We start from the raw sequence: 12499 nt of genomic DNA, 5'->3' as shown, positions 1-12499 counted from the left end.
GATTCCTCAAAGCAACAAAATATTACGTATTTCCGGTGGCGGAGTTGTGATGCAATCATTGCCAATATCTATATTTGGACATCCGCATCATCATAGCCTTTGATCGAGCGGCCATATTTTAACCGGATCTTAATCGGTATCTTTACTGCGTGATTTACGCTTATTCTGTCGCTAGAACTGTGCTTTATTCTTGAGAAATATGAGTTCTAAACTTGCTCGAAAAGATTCTGTGGTTACTTGTGTTGTTTGCTGCGAGGACGTTGAGTATTTCGCCATTGGAGCATGTGACCATCCAGTGTGCCACAAGTGTTGTATTCGAATGCGTGTGTTGGGAAAGGAAACCTATTGTCCTGTTTGCCGGAGTGATTTGCCAGAGGTGAGATGAGTTAAGGAGAACGTTTTTACCCATTGTAGCTCAGACGCCTTACGACATTTTTGAATAGGAGTGGTTGGTTATCATATGAAAATTAACTCGCTACTGGTTAGTGATTAAAACGAAAGTAAAATTTGCTTGTAGCGGCATTTTGATCTGTGACGTAGTTTCGCTCATCTGTTAGCCTTGTGATTATGTAGACAAAGCCTACTAAATACTTCTTAACCACTTTGCTTCTTGAATGACTGACGGCCACATAATTAGCAAAGTTAAGCTTCCAAAACAATTTCATTCATTGTTTCCAGAAGCGTGAACAGGCACAGAAAACCTATTTTTAGAACTTTACACCTTAGTGTGACGAAAACCAACAGCCAAATTGAAGTGGAAGGATACTCTCTTAAAACAAGGCTATTTTTGGAAAATTTATATATGTATGTGACCATGCAAAAGATAAATTCCAATGAGTAAATACTGTTACATTTTTTGATCGGTGTTTTTCAATGTTCTGTGTCCTTATATGCAGGTATTTATGGCCAAAGATAACACCACCTATGTTAAACTTGCTGCCAGAAAGAGTTCCTTTGTGGTTGATAAGAGGCAGCATATTTTTTACCAGCGGAAAGAGATCCAAATGAGGGTAAAAGAACTCCTGGAGCATCGTTGCCAGCTCTGCCCAGATCGCCCACCAGACAGATGCTTTGATCGTCTTCGTGACCACATGAAGAGAGAACATGAAAAGTTCTTTTGTGATCTTTGTGTTGCCCATTTACAGAAATTCAGCTGTGAGTTGAAAGTGTACACTCGTCCGGAACTGGCACGACACCGCAGAATTGGTGATGCAGATGACAAATCGCACAAGGGGCATCCTTTGTGTGAATTTTGTGACCACCGTTATCTAGACAATGATGAACTACACAAGCACTTGCGCAAGGATCATTTTTGGTGTCACTTCTGTGAGCGGGATGGCAGTCAAGATTACTATCCTAATTATGAATATCTCAGGGTCCACTTCCGTGATTTTCACTTCCTTTGTGAGGAAGATGACTGTGTCCATGAGCAGTTCACCTCTGTCTTTCGCACGAAGGTTGATCTTCAAGCCCATCGTGCGGCAAAGCACTCAGGAAACTTAACTAAAGCCCAGGCTCGCCAAGCTAGGCAACTAGATATTGACATCACATTTGCACCTCGTCCTAGGCCGCAGACAAATCAAGGTTCAGTTGTTACAGGCAGGGATTTCATGGAAGTGAGAGCCTCAGACCAACGGAAGGGAAAGAGAGAAAAAGGAGGGAATAGAAAGGATACAGCTAACAGGTTACTCACAATAATAATTATATATGTGATAATAATTCTCACAATTAACAATCATTGATCAAGTTTGAACAAAGTACTTGATTTGTCAGTGACAAATCATTACATTTTGCAATAACCAAGTTCAATAATTATTATTTTATCATTCGATCACCAAGTTTGTTTCATATTTAAATCACTCTCTGACAGCTCAGGGGAGGTGATCTGCCACTTTTCAGCTGAGAGCAAGGTTACAATTACACATGAGCAGACCATTATTTTGTAGGCAGTAATTTGAATGTCTCATGGTTGGCTCTTGGCCAATGAAAAGGAAGAAAAAAATGCATCAAATGATAATAATTATTACTGTGAGAATTACAACAGAGCAGACTCTCCAATTTTGGCAAACAGATTAAAAACCTATCGAGTCTTTCTTTTGCTGGTTTACCTTTCCTGTTTAAATTGATTTATAGTTTTTTCACCAGTGGCTGTAGGCTGTTAATTGCTTGGCCACTACTAAATGTGTTTCAAGATTGCATGTGAAAAGTGCTACTTCCCTTGGCTCTCTCTTAGATGAAAAAGTTCTACTTGTACTGTAGCTTTTCAGCCAAACACTGTGATTACAAGTCACTTTGCAAGCTTTGTACAGTATTGTTTTCACTATCAAACGGTTGTCTTATTTGTAGGAAAGAAGCTCTAGATCTGCAAACTGCAATGGCTCGTTCATTAAGTGGATCATCACAAGACCCTTCTCAGCTGCCTTCACCATCGGCTAAACCACAAGACCCCAAAAAATACAAACCTGAGGAAAGCAAAACTACTGGAGAGCCAGTTGCTAAAAGCACAGAGGAACTTGGACAATTTCCTGCCTTACTTGGTTCTCTGGAGGTTAAAAGTGTGGGTGAGGTGGCCAAGGATAGCAAGAAACCCAGTAAACCTAGTATATATGGTAAAGCTGCCAGTGCTGCACAGTTGCACTCTGCTGATGAGTTTCCCACTTTGGCTGCCTCTGCACAAGTACCAGAGCAATCACCAGCTATACCTCCTGGGTTTGCTACAGCAGCTCGGCAACCATCATTAGCTGGTTCACAGCAGACTTATCGTGCTAAGCCACCTCCAGGTTTTCAGACACCTATGTTGGCAAAAGAAAAGGTTAAGGAAAATGTGGCACCCTTACAGGAGGGGCCAGCACCTAAACCCGAGGTGAAAATGAACAGTGTTCAAGAGAGAAATCAAGCGCTAGTTGATAAAATAAGAGGTTTACTGGGAAACGATAAGTCTAAATTTGGTGAGTTTAAGGCATTGTCTGGGAAGTTTCGGCAAAATGCTTGTACTGCTACAGAATATTATGCCCACTGTTGTGAACTCTTTGGGTCAAATTTCTCACAAGTTTTTTCAGAACTTGTTGATTTATTGCCTGACCCAGAAAGAAAAAAAGAACTGTTAATTGCTCATCAAGATGCCAAAATTACTGCAAAGCAACAAGGAGAGCACAAAAGTAAAGCTGGAAAATCACATAAAAAGATGGCTACATCTGCGGTGTGGCAAAGTGGGGCCACAGCTTGGAATGTGGAGACAAAAACTAATGATATATCCGAGAGGGACTTTCCATCACTACCTGCAGCAACTAAAAGATCTTTTCAACCCAGGTATAAAGCACCAAAAAGTGCCACAGTACTAAAAGAAGCTTGGATCAGAGGAAAATAAGTTCTTTGTAAAGATGGGATAAACTTTTGATTGGCGTTTTGTTATCTTTTTACTCATATGTGCTACCATCTTGACCCTTTTCTGCTACAGTTAAGGTCTTTCTGGTATTGTAGTTTATTCTTCAGGAGTTTGGGTTTCCTCAAAGTTGAGAAGGCTAGATCAGCTTAAAATAAAACAAATAACTTTGCAATAATAAGTTGTTACATTTTATTGTTTAGTTCTAATATAAATGTTTTTGTTGAAATGTGATTGTATACATGTAGTTCACAGTTTGGTGTGTCTTATCTTGCCATGCCTTGGCATCATCTTGAATTTTCTTACTACATGTAGTTTTAACTTTTTCTTGAACTTGTAATGATGAGTGTGCAAACTAGAATGCTTGAAAATAGAGGATTTCCTGCACCTCTCCTCATACTAATCCTTTTCCTTTCTTTCCTTAATGTCTGTAATCTAAATGTCATCTATAGGAATATTTTTTTAAGTCTCTCTGCTGATCAGTGTAACCTGCAATCAGGTATTTTTCTTTTTCCACAGCAGTGGAAGAGAGGGAAAACATCAAAATTGTGAAGCAAAATAGGCTGGAAGACCAAATTTCAAATTAGGGAGCAGGCAACCCCCTTTTATACTGGCATGTCATTTTCCATGAGGGCCCCATTTTAACTTTTCCAAGATATCCAAATGCCAACATTCAAATGACATCAATTGGGCTTTTATATAAGATGTCAAGTAATTCTCACATTTTAATTGGTTCTTACTAATTCTTGCATTTTGATTGGTTCTTACTTATGATCTATCAGAGGACAGATGCATAGGTGACATCACTAACATTCTATATTGTTTCTTTGTTATATAAAACAAGTAGTTTCATGTTGCTGTGCATCTGTTCAGTAGTAGATCACAGAAGACATCAAAATGTGTGTAACATCAGTGGTACACTCAATATCGCCTCATGTGACACTTGTTCTTAACACATTTTGGTGCAATTTGTGATGTGTTAAGCCCAGTCCTCCCTTGCGACACAAACATAAGCATAAGAAGCATATGCGCCAGTGAGGAAGGCCAAGACATAAGCATAAGCCTTCTTCTTACACTTACGCTGAGAACATGGTTGACATAAGCATAAAGTGCTCACTGATTGACACAATAGCAACATAATAGGAACTTAAGGTTTTGATATTCTTATGCTCATGTCGCAGCCATCCTCACTAGCATCGCCTTTTTTTATGCTTATGCCTATGTTTGCATCAGTAGTGGGAACCCAGCTTTACAACATGGAATCTATTTGTTAACTAGAGACAAATGCCATTTCCAGCAAATTTATATCCTCCATTGATGATTCAGGAGGAAAATGTAGCCTGGTTCTCAGACGTTCGAGGTCATTCGCGGCCCCTTCCCTACCCCTTGAGAGAGAGGAGAGAGAGGGGCTGCGAACGACCTTGGACATCTGAAAAATGTAACCAGAAACAAACATGATCTCTGGTAAATTCTGACTGGCCCAAACTTATCATGACATCTATGACATGTCAGTTGACATTTAAATTTGGGGAGAGTAGACAACTTGTCCAACGAATGTGCTCCTTCCACTTCCTCTCTTTCTTCTGCCTCCGTGTGAAAAAAGAACAGCTGATCACAAGTTACAGACTGTATCACATAAATCACATCAAACCTGAAAGTTACACCATTACCAGAAACAGTTCAATATATCCACAAAAAAGTTCCAAAAGGCTACAGAAATGGTCTTTGATGTCAGATATAAGTGGAGGTCCAATTTCATCATTTCGAAAAGCAAATCTTCCTAAAAATTGTGCTGCCAGATATTCAAATAAATTGACAAAGTACTGACTAACTGAAGGTGATGTTCCATTTTGCACTCTTGAGGGTCTTACGGCTATAAAAGCACTTCAGAGGCCATATAAGTTATTTCTTTCTCAGATTGTGGGAGGCACCATGGGTGCTTGGAACACCCTTGAGATAATCAAATAATAACTCCGCTCTTTAATATTTGCCCTTGTAAAACTAGGTCGTCATGATGCGTCACCTCTTGCCTTCGAATAATTTTACTCGTGTAAGGTGTGGAAGTTTTGGAAACAAATTCTTGTTCTTAGGAATGGAGATAAAGACATACCCCATTTTTGAATCGTATTGGTCACGACTATCAGCTGTAAGGTTAAACTTAGTTTTACCACTTTCCCGAACCTAACCAGCGGTGCAGCCGAACGTGCCACAAAATCCTCGATATGGTCGATACACGGGGGTCTATATAATACCGGCCGTGTAGACTGACGCAGTCTCAGCAGGCTATTCCAAAACGAGAAGAAAATTAAATTTTCGATGCGCAGCGGAGTATTCGAAATCCTTCGAGGTCTTTGAAATGTGGTAAAACAGTGTCTTGCGTGTTTGATATATCTTCTTTCTGAAGCTAAAACATCAAGTATAAACAGTACACTCACCATATGGACTGGATGGCGGATCTAGATAAGCATAGAATTTTACGATTTCATTCCTCAATATCCTCTTGTGCCGAAACACGTTAAGCGCTCTCTATGTAGCAAGTTTTAATCCTCGAAATAAAGGCAGACGACATCTAGGAAAACGTTACACAAATCTAATAATAACAGACTGCTAGGATGTTACCAGTGTCGTCGGTCGTAAACATCACAAAAGAGGATATACTCTTAAGTTGCAGAGAAGAAATCGGTTCACACTCTTAACGCTTCGGACAGTATCGTTGATGATCATAAACCTGGCCTCCTGTTGGGAACACCTCCAGGCACAGCCAGCACATGTGCGATTTACACCCAGAGCATGTCATATGATTACAGCCCTCATTCTTTTCAATTGGCGTCTTACATTTGGGACACTTCTTCCTATTGCTTGGGTTCTTCATCATCCACTCTTCTAAACGTCCCTCTACCTGCTTTCCTGATTTAAACATGGCACAAGTGAGCCCGCCGTGCCACTGCACCTGGCAAGACGTGCAGATCTCGGCTAGGCATGCGCAACAAGTGAAGCGTCTTCCTTCCGCTGAGACACGGTACACCATACCGCAGTCGGCAGTTGGACAATACTTAATCACTTCAGGATTCCTTTTGGCATACTCGTCCAAGGCACTGACAGCAAGCTTCTTTCTCTCCTTTTCGCTCAACAGATTTTGCAAATCTCTCCACACAAGGAGCTCTTCACAATCTTCTGTGGCACACTGAAGTGGAAACTCTGCAGATTTCAGTTGCTGGATAACACAGCTCTTGTCGTAGCTATGGCCACAGCACGCAAGTCTGTATAAATCAGTTGTGTCGTCCGCATCACACAGGCAGATACCACAAGTCAGCTGGGTTTGACCTTCGGATGGTAAAAGGGATGATTCCTTGGGAAGAGTTTCGGAACATTCTTCCACGTAGCGCTTGATTGTTTCTCGAGCTTCATCGGAACTCTGGATCTTAAGCAGGTGGTTGCGGAATTCAACATGGATCTTCTGGACACCAGGAATGTCCTGCAGTCCTTTGAGATCTACACCAAATCTCTTAAAAAGAGCTTTCATCAGCCCGCGTGGCTTCCCAGGTTCCCGAAGTTTAATCTCCCATGGGTGAATGTTACTTGCGATGGAGTCTTCAAGAAACTTGTTGATTGCGCGCTTGGCTGATTCTCGACTGGCTTCGTTTCCATGTATTCTGACAACTCTGTTCTTCCAATCTTGATAGATTACTGTTCCGGTATCTTTCTGGATGGATTGCAAGACGTCTTGCACTTGATTGGTCATTAAAATTTCCAAGGTTTTCGACGTTTTGCAGTCAATCCGGTCTCCGTTGAGGATCTCGTTGAATACTGTTGTAGCTCGAATAAAGAGCTCCGTGCAGTCACTTTGGATTTTGATGGAAACTCGTTGGTCTTTGCGTTGCTTGTTTAGTTTCATAACGAGTCTCTTGTCAAAGATCATATCTAGTTCCTTCACAACTGCGCGCAGCTCATCTTCGATGACAGTGAAGACATTTTTTGAACACAGCAAGAAAGTTGAAAGGATGGGTTGCAGGGTTACGATTCCAATACCAAAGATACATTGTCCACTAAGACCTCTCACGACTGCATGAGCCTCCTCGGCGTCTTGGAACGTCAGATAGGCATGCCCCTCAAAATCTTTAGGTGAAGGTCTTCTCAAATGAACGGAAAATTGGCCTTCTGTAGCAAAGGTGTGGAGACGTTCTTGAAAGGATAACGTCTGTGAATCAAGGGTTTCATCGCTAGTAGGAAATTCTGCTAATCGATGGATAAACACGTTTTTCACTTTCACATTGGGTAGCCGTCCTTCGATAGCAGACTTCACATCCTCCACTGAAGTTTCAGGATGGAGTCCTCTCATAAAAAGCGCCCTTTCACGATGCTTGTCTACTCGAAATGCCACCAGTGATGATTTTATCATTAGCGACTGGAAGTGAAGACTGCTAAACGACTGAGAGAAATCTTCATCAGTGGAAAATTCAATGGACCCTGTACCTTTGCCAAGACGTCGAAGCCACTTGGCTTTCACCTTAAACTGAGGGACTTGTGAATGTGTGTTATCAGACATTGCCTGGGACGGCTTCACTTTTTCGTCCATGCCCAGTGGGTTACTGGCAGAGACCTTCACTGCCATGGCCGCGTCTTCAGAATGTTTGAAAGTGGCAAACAATCGCATCTTGCCATTCTGCTCCTTGAAATTGTGTTTCACAATCTCTCCAAACGACTTCAAGAAATCTAAGACGACCAAGGCGTTACCATCTGGTATCTCACCGACTGTCACAGTTCGATACATATGAGGCATAAGCAGTTCCTGTACTTCTCCGCCTTGTCCCCAAACAATTCTGCTGCTCTGACAATCTTCTTTTAGATACACTTCTTTTTGCTCGCCTCTTAGCAACTTCCTGTTTTCTTCCAAGTGGCATCCCACAACAGAGAGAGCCTTGACTACGTGGACTGGTGGCACAAAGATTTTCACTTGCCCTAATTCTTCGTTCTTCTCTAGCACAACCAAACTACCATCACAACATTTAGACACTTTCTCTTCAACTTGATCAATCATCCGTCTTCGGAATCCTCCAAACGCTAAAGCCATCAGGTCTCGACTACAGGGCAAAGCAACCTCTGTTAGCACTGTCGACATCAGTTCTTCGAAATCGGACTTAACAGTTCCTTCTGAAATCATTTCTTGAAGCCACGTCTCTTCTACAGGGGTTGCATTGATGACAAAGTCTCGAGATGTCTTAAGGAGTTGTTCAAAAACGATAAACTGAGGTGTTTCTCCGAGGAACTTAAGAGCTGAAGAAGGATGTAACTGCGCAGAGTGATTGAATGCCACCACTCTGTACCCTGCCTTCTGGTGGCCAGTGAACACACAAAGATTGGCGATATAACATGATACCAAAATCTTTTGCAGCTTCAGGTCAGTACCCTCATTCTGTTGAATAGCATCAGGTACTCTAATGTTCAGCTCGTGCTTCAAAGCCAACTTGAGCTCTTTGATTGTCTCATCTGCCAAGCGAAGCGATTTTGCGTTCAAGCTGTTGTCGTAGGCCCACTTGTTTCGCTTTCCTTTAGGTTGCTTCAGGTGTTGCCTGTACACTTCTAGCAACGTCAACAGGTCACCACCACTGTGACAGAAACCGACTTTTCTACTGTCAGCCATATGCTTCTCCTCTTCGCTGCCCATACGGAAGAATACGCTACCACTTACAGTTGCAATGGCTGCTAAAGCCAAAGCTTCAGCACCGACTCCTTGATCAATGCCATCAAATAACAGCTTTGCTATCCGCGGCTCCAATGGAACTCGAGCAATCTTGTGGCCAAGTCCTGTAAGCTGTCCATCAGCAGTGGCTCCCAGCAATTCCAAGTCCTTTAAGGCAAGTTTTATTGATACCAGTGGCGGTGATTCCACAAACTCAAACTCTGTCACATTTTCGATGCCCAGTTCCATTAGTTTTAACATTGCCTGCCCTAGATGGACTCTCAGAATCTCTGGTCTAGATCGATCTTCCATTGCCGAGTACTCTTCCTCACTGTAAAGTCGATAGCACTTTCCAGCCTGTGTCCTTCCCGCTCGTCCTTTGCGTTGCTCAGCAGAACTCTTGTGAATGGTTGTTACTTCCAAAGAACTTTTGCTACGTTTTGGGTCAAACGTCATTTCTTTTACCATGCCTGTGTCCACCACGTACCTTATCCCAGGAATAGTAATGGACGTCTCCGCACAATTCGTTGCAAATATTACTTTTCGTTTGCCTGCGCCTTCCTCGAACACCCTCCTCTGCTCTTCTTGACGTAACTTTCCATGAAGCGGGAGACACACCAGATTTGGATCAGACTCCATCTTTCCTAACTTTTCACACGCGCGTTCTGTTTCCACTGGGGAAGTAAGAAACACTAGAATATCTCCTGGACCTTCCTTGCGGTGGATTTCCTGAACTGCATTAACAGCCTCTTGCAGATAGTTTTCTGCATTGCTTGTTGGACCATCTTTCCATACGACATCTACAGGGAACATTCTACCAGACACCTTCAAAACTGGACACTTATCAAAGTAAGCCACAAAGAGAGCAGGATCAATGGTAGCGGAAGTGATGACCACTCGCAGCTCGGGACTTTGTGCTAGGCTTTTCTTGATCATTCCAAGAAGTAGGTCTGAGAAAAGGCTGCGTTCATGTGCCTCATCGATAATTATGCAAGAATACTTGGATAGATTGGGATCTCTCAGGCATTCATTGAGGAGAATGTGATCTGTTGCGTAAATAATACCAGTTGTCTTACTTGCTTGGACGTTCCCTCCTACATGGCAACCGACAACCTGTCCGACGACTCCACCCATTTCCTCAGCGACGTGGGCTGCTAAACTAGTGGCAGCAACTTTTCTTGGCTGAGTGCAAACGATTAGGCCGTTCTTAGCGAAACCTGCTTCGTAGAGGTACTGGGTCATCTGAGTGCTTTTGCCAGATCCAGTTTCTCCGAGAACAACACAAACCTGGTTTTGCTTGACAGTGTTAATGATGGTGGTTTTTCGTGCGTACATTGGAAGGGCTGCCTCAAGCCTGTGGCATTCTCTGTCAACAGCAGTCCTCAATTCCTTGATTGTACCCCTTACACGTGACAACGGCTGGCAGCTTTGGTCAAGCAGACAAGAAGTTATCTGAGTTTTAAAATGTTGAAATTCATCCTTCTGTAGCTGTAGCTCATCTTTCTTTTGCTTTAAAGCATCTCTCTCTGAGCGTATTCGTTCAAAATCTTCCAAACGGATGTGCTTTGATACACGCAGACGACCTAGAAGACCACTTACTCCATCGATCTTTTTAGTATGTTGCTCTGTTATTGCGGTCATCCTTTCTTGAAGTTCCTTTAGGCAGTTAGCCAGTAGCGTTTCGGCAGTACATGCCAATGCTTTATTCGAAATCTGTCTACGGTCTTGATCTTTACCACCTTGGGTGGGGTTGTTAACGGGACCACAACGTCCTGAAGAACGGCTGTTACTCTGACAATGTTTACGGGAATTTCCACTGTCATGTTTATCACCAGGAACTCCTAAAGGATCACGATGCGTAAATTCATTATGTTCATGTTGAAGTATAGCTTCTTCATCATTATGAACGTTTCCTGATTGGGATGATGGGTCCTGCGATATTCCATTTGAACCATCAGCTCTTAGGCTATTTCCTGCAGCATCTGTAACTTAATCCGTAAAATAATGTGATTAGAAACTTTTAACATTAAAATGTCATAATTAATGTCATTAAATATAGTAGCCAATAGCAAATGCTCCCATTCAAGAAGATATTTTCAAACATGTTGTCTTCAGAACACCAACTTAACGTCAGGCACAATAAAAAGAGAGTGGGAGAAGGAAGGGGGCTCTTCTAGACCCGAGAGTTGCCTGCTTTACACGAGGCCTGTACTTGGGGCTAATCTCAGAGAGAAGCTTATAAGACCATGAGACGCGTGCCACGAGAGTGGCATGTACCCATCCCGAGCTCCTGGAGGAATGATAGCGGGGGGAAGTGGATGTGACTACCGTTAATCACCCACATGAAGGAAACCCAGGCATCGCTTCAGTATAGGACGGAATGGTTGTTGCTAGATGGAATGCTAGTCCATCCCAGGGTTACCCCCCAGCATTAACCAGCACTTGTACCTATTTGTATACCTGGGTGGAGAGATTCATTGTGAGAGGAAAGTGCCTTGTCCAAGAACACAACAGAACGTCGCCAGGGCTCGAACCTGGACTGCTCGATCTGGAGTCAAGGGCACTAACCATAAGGCCACTGCACCTCCCAAAAGGGAGCCAAGGAAGGCTAGGGCAAAAGCAGCCTAAAGCAACACCTTGTCAAAATCGAGAAAATGGTTAAGGGCAAGAGGTTTAAGAGCCACTGCCTGTAAATATGGAGAATCCAACGACAGGTCGGAAAATTCGGATTTTCGTTTATTGCGTCAAAAAGACCCTTTTGGTGAAGTATTTTCAGAAATGTACTTTCAAAGTTCCAGCGACTTCACATTTTTGTGAAATCTAGGAAAGTTCGAAATACCGCTCAATGACTTTTGGCTCCGAGGAATGATCAAAGTGTAAATTACAAACTGTGTGAATATGAAATCCAGGCAAGTTCCCTTCTTTCTGTACTGGCCTGTTGAAAATGTGCAATTTTGCATAAATTCCATCGGCCATCTTGGGTGATTGAGCGGTATTTCGAACTTTCCTAGATTTCACAAAAATGTGAAGTCGTTGGAACTTTGAAAGTATATTTCTGAAAATACTTCACCAAAAGGGTCTTTTTGACGCAATAAAAGAAAATCCGAATTTTCCGACCTGTCGTTGGATTCTCCGTATTTACCGGCAGTGGCTCTTAAAAATGCTCTCAAGAATGAAAAGAGTAATGGGATGACAGTTTCGTCTGGATAACCTAAGGGCAAAGTCAAGGTTGCAGTTGAACTTTACAACTAAACATACATGCCTATCGTGCCACAAAGACCCTCATATGGCACAAGCTAAGTAGATGGGAAATGTTCCTGCCAGGCAATGCTTACTTCTGGGGAAGACGCACGTCACTGCTGAGGGAATCAGTTACCATTAAACCAGTGATTGTTGAGGTGTGTGACTAGGGAAACAAAATCGGAACAGAAAGAAAA

The 12499-nt window shown here is 42.5% G+C and overlaps 2 protein-coding genes across 3 annotated transcripts in view; one reads left to right on the top strand and one right to left on the bottom strand.

Moving 5' to 3' along the window:
* Positions 1–82: 82 nt before the first annotated feature.
* Positions 83–3563, top strand: LOC110046584 (E3 ubiquitin-protein ligase ZNF598-like). Its single transcript, XM_020752269.2, has 3 exons — positions 83–376; positions 897–1684; positions 2347–3563. Exons 1-3 carry the CDS (start codon positions 200–202, stop codon positions 3365–3367), a joined length of 1986 nt encoding a protein of 661 aa, XP_020607928.2. The 5' UTR covers positions 83–199; the 3' UTR covers positions 3368–3563.
* Positions 3551–12499, bottom strand: part of LOC110046583 (uncharacterized) — a 27094-nt gene continuing 18145 nt past the window's right edge. Inside the window, exon 5 of one of the 2 annotated variants that reach the window (XM_089290080.1) lies at positions 3551–11050. In XM_089290080.1, coding sequence (XP_089146206.1) covers positions 6075–11050 — 4976 coding nt within the window. In that variant the 3' untranslated portion in view covers positions 3551–6074. The remainder of the gene's footprint in view (positions 11051–12499) is intronic. The other variant, XM_089290081.1, reaches the window with a different exon arrangement.

This window comes from Orbicella faveolata, unplaced genomic scaffold (assembly GCF_042242905.1).
Source record: "Orbicella faveolata isolate gen_17 unplaced genomic scaffold, um_ofav_v1 contig_2, whole genome shotgun sequence".
Taxonomy (NCBI): domain Eukaryota; kingdom Metazoa; phylum Cnidaria; class Anthozoa; order Scleractinia; family Merulinidae; genus Orbicella; species Orbicella faveolata.
Note: the sequence above shows the minus strand (reverse complement) of the source record. Positions and strands in the feature narration are given on the sequence as shown.

What these genes read in the sequence shown, in the direction of transcription:
- LOC110046584 (XM_020752269.2), top strand. Translation starts at nt 200, where the DNA reads ATGAGTTCTAAACTTGCTCGAAAAGATTCTGTGGTTACTTGTGTTGTT. An exon ending in GCCGGAGTGATTTGCCAGAG is followed by an intron (nt 377 to 896) that starts GTGAGATGAGTT and finishes CCTTATATGCAG; the next exon opens with GTATTTATGGCCAAAGATAA. An exon ending in AGAAAGGATACAGCTAACAG is followed by an intron (nt 1,685 to 2,346) that starts GTTACTCACAAT and finishes TCTTATTTGTAG; the next exon opens with GAAAGAAGCTCTAGATCTGC.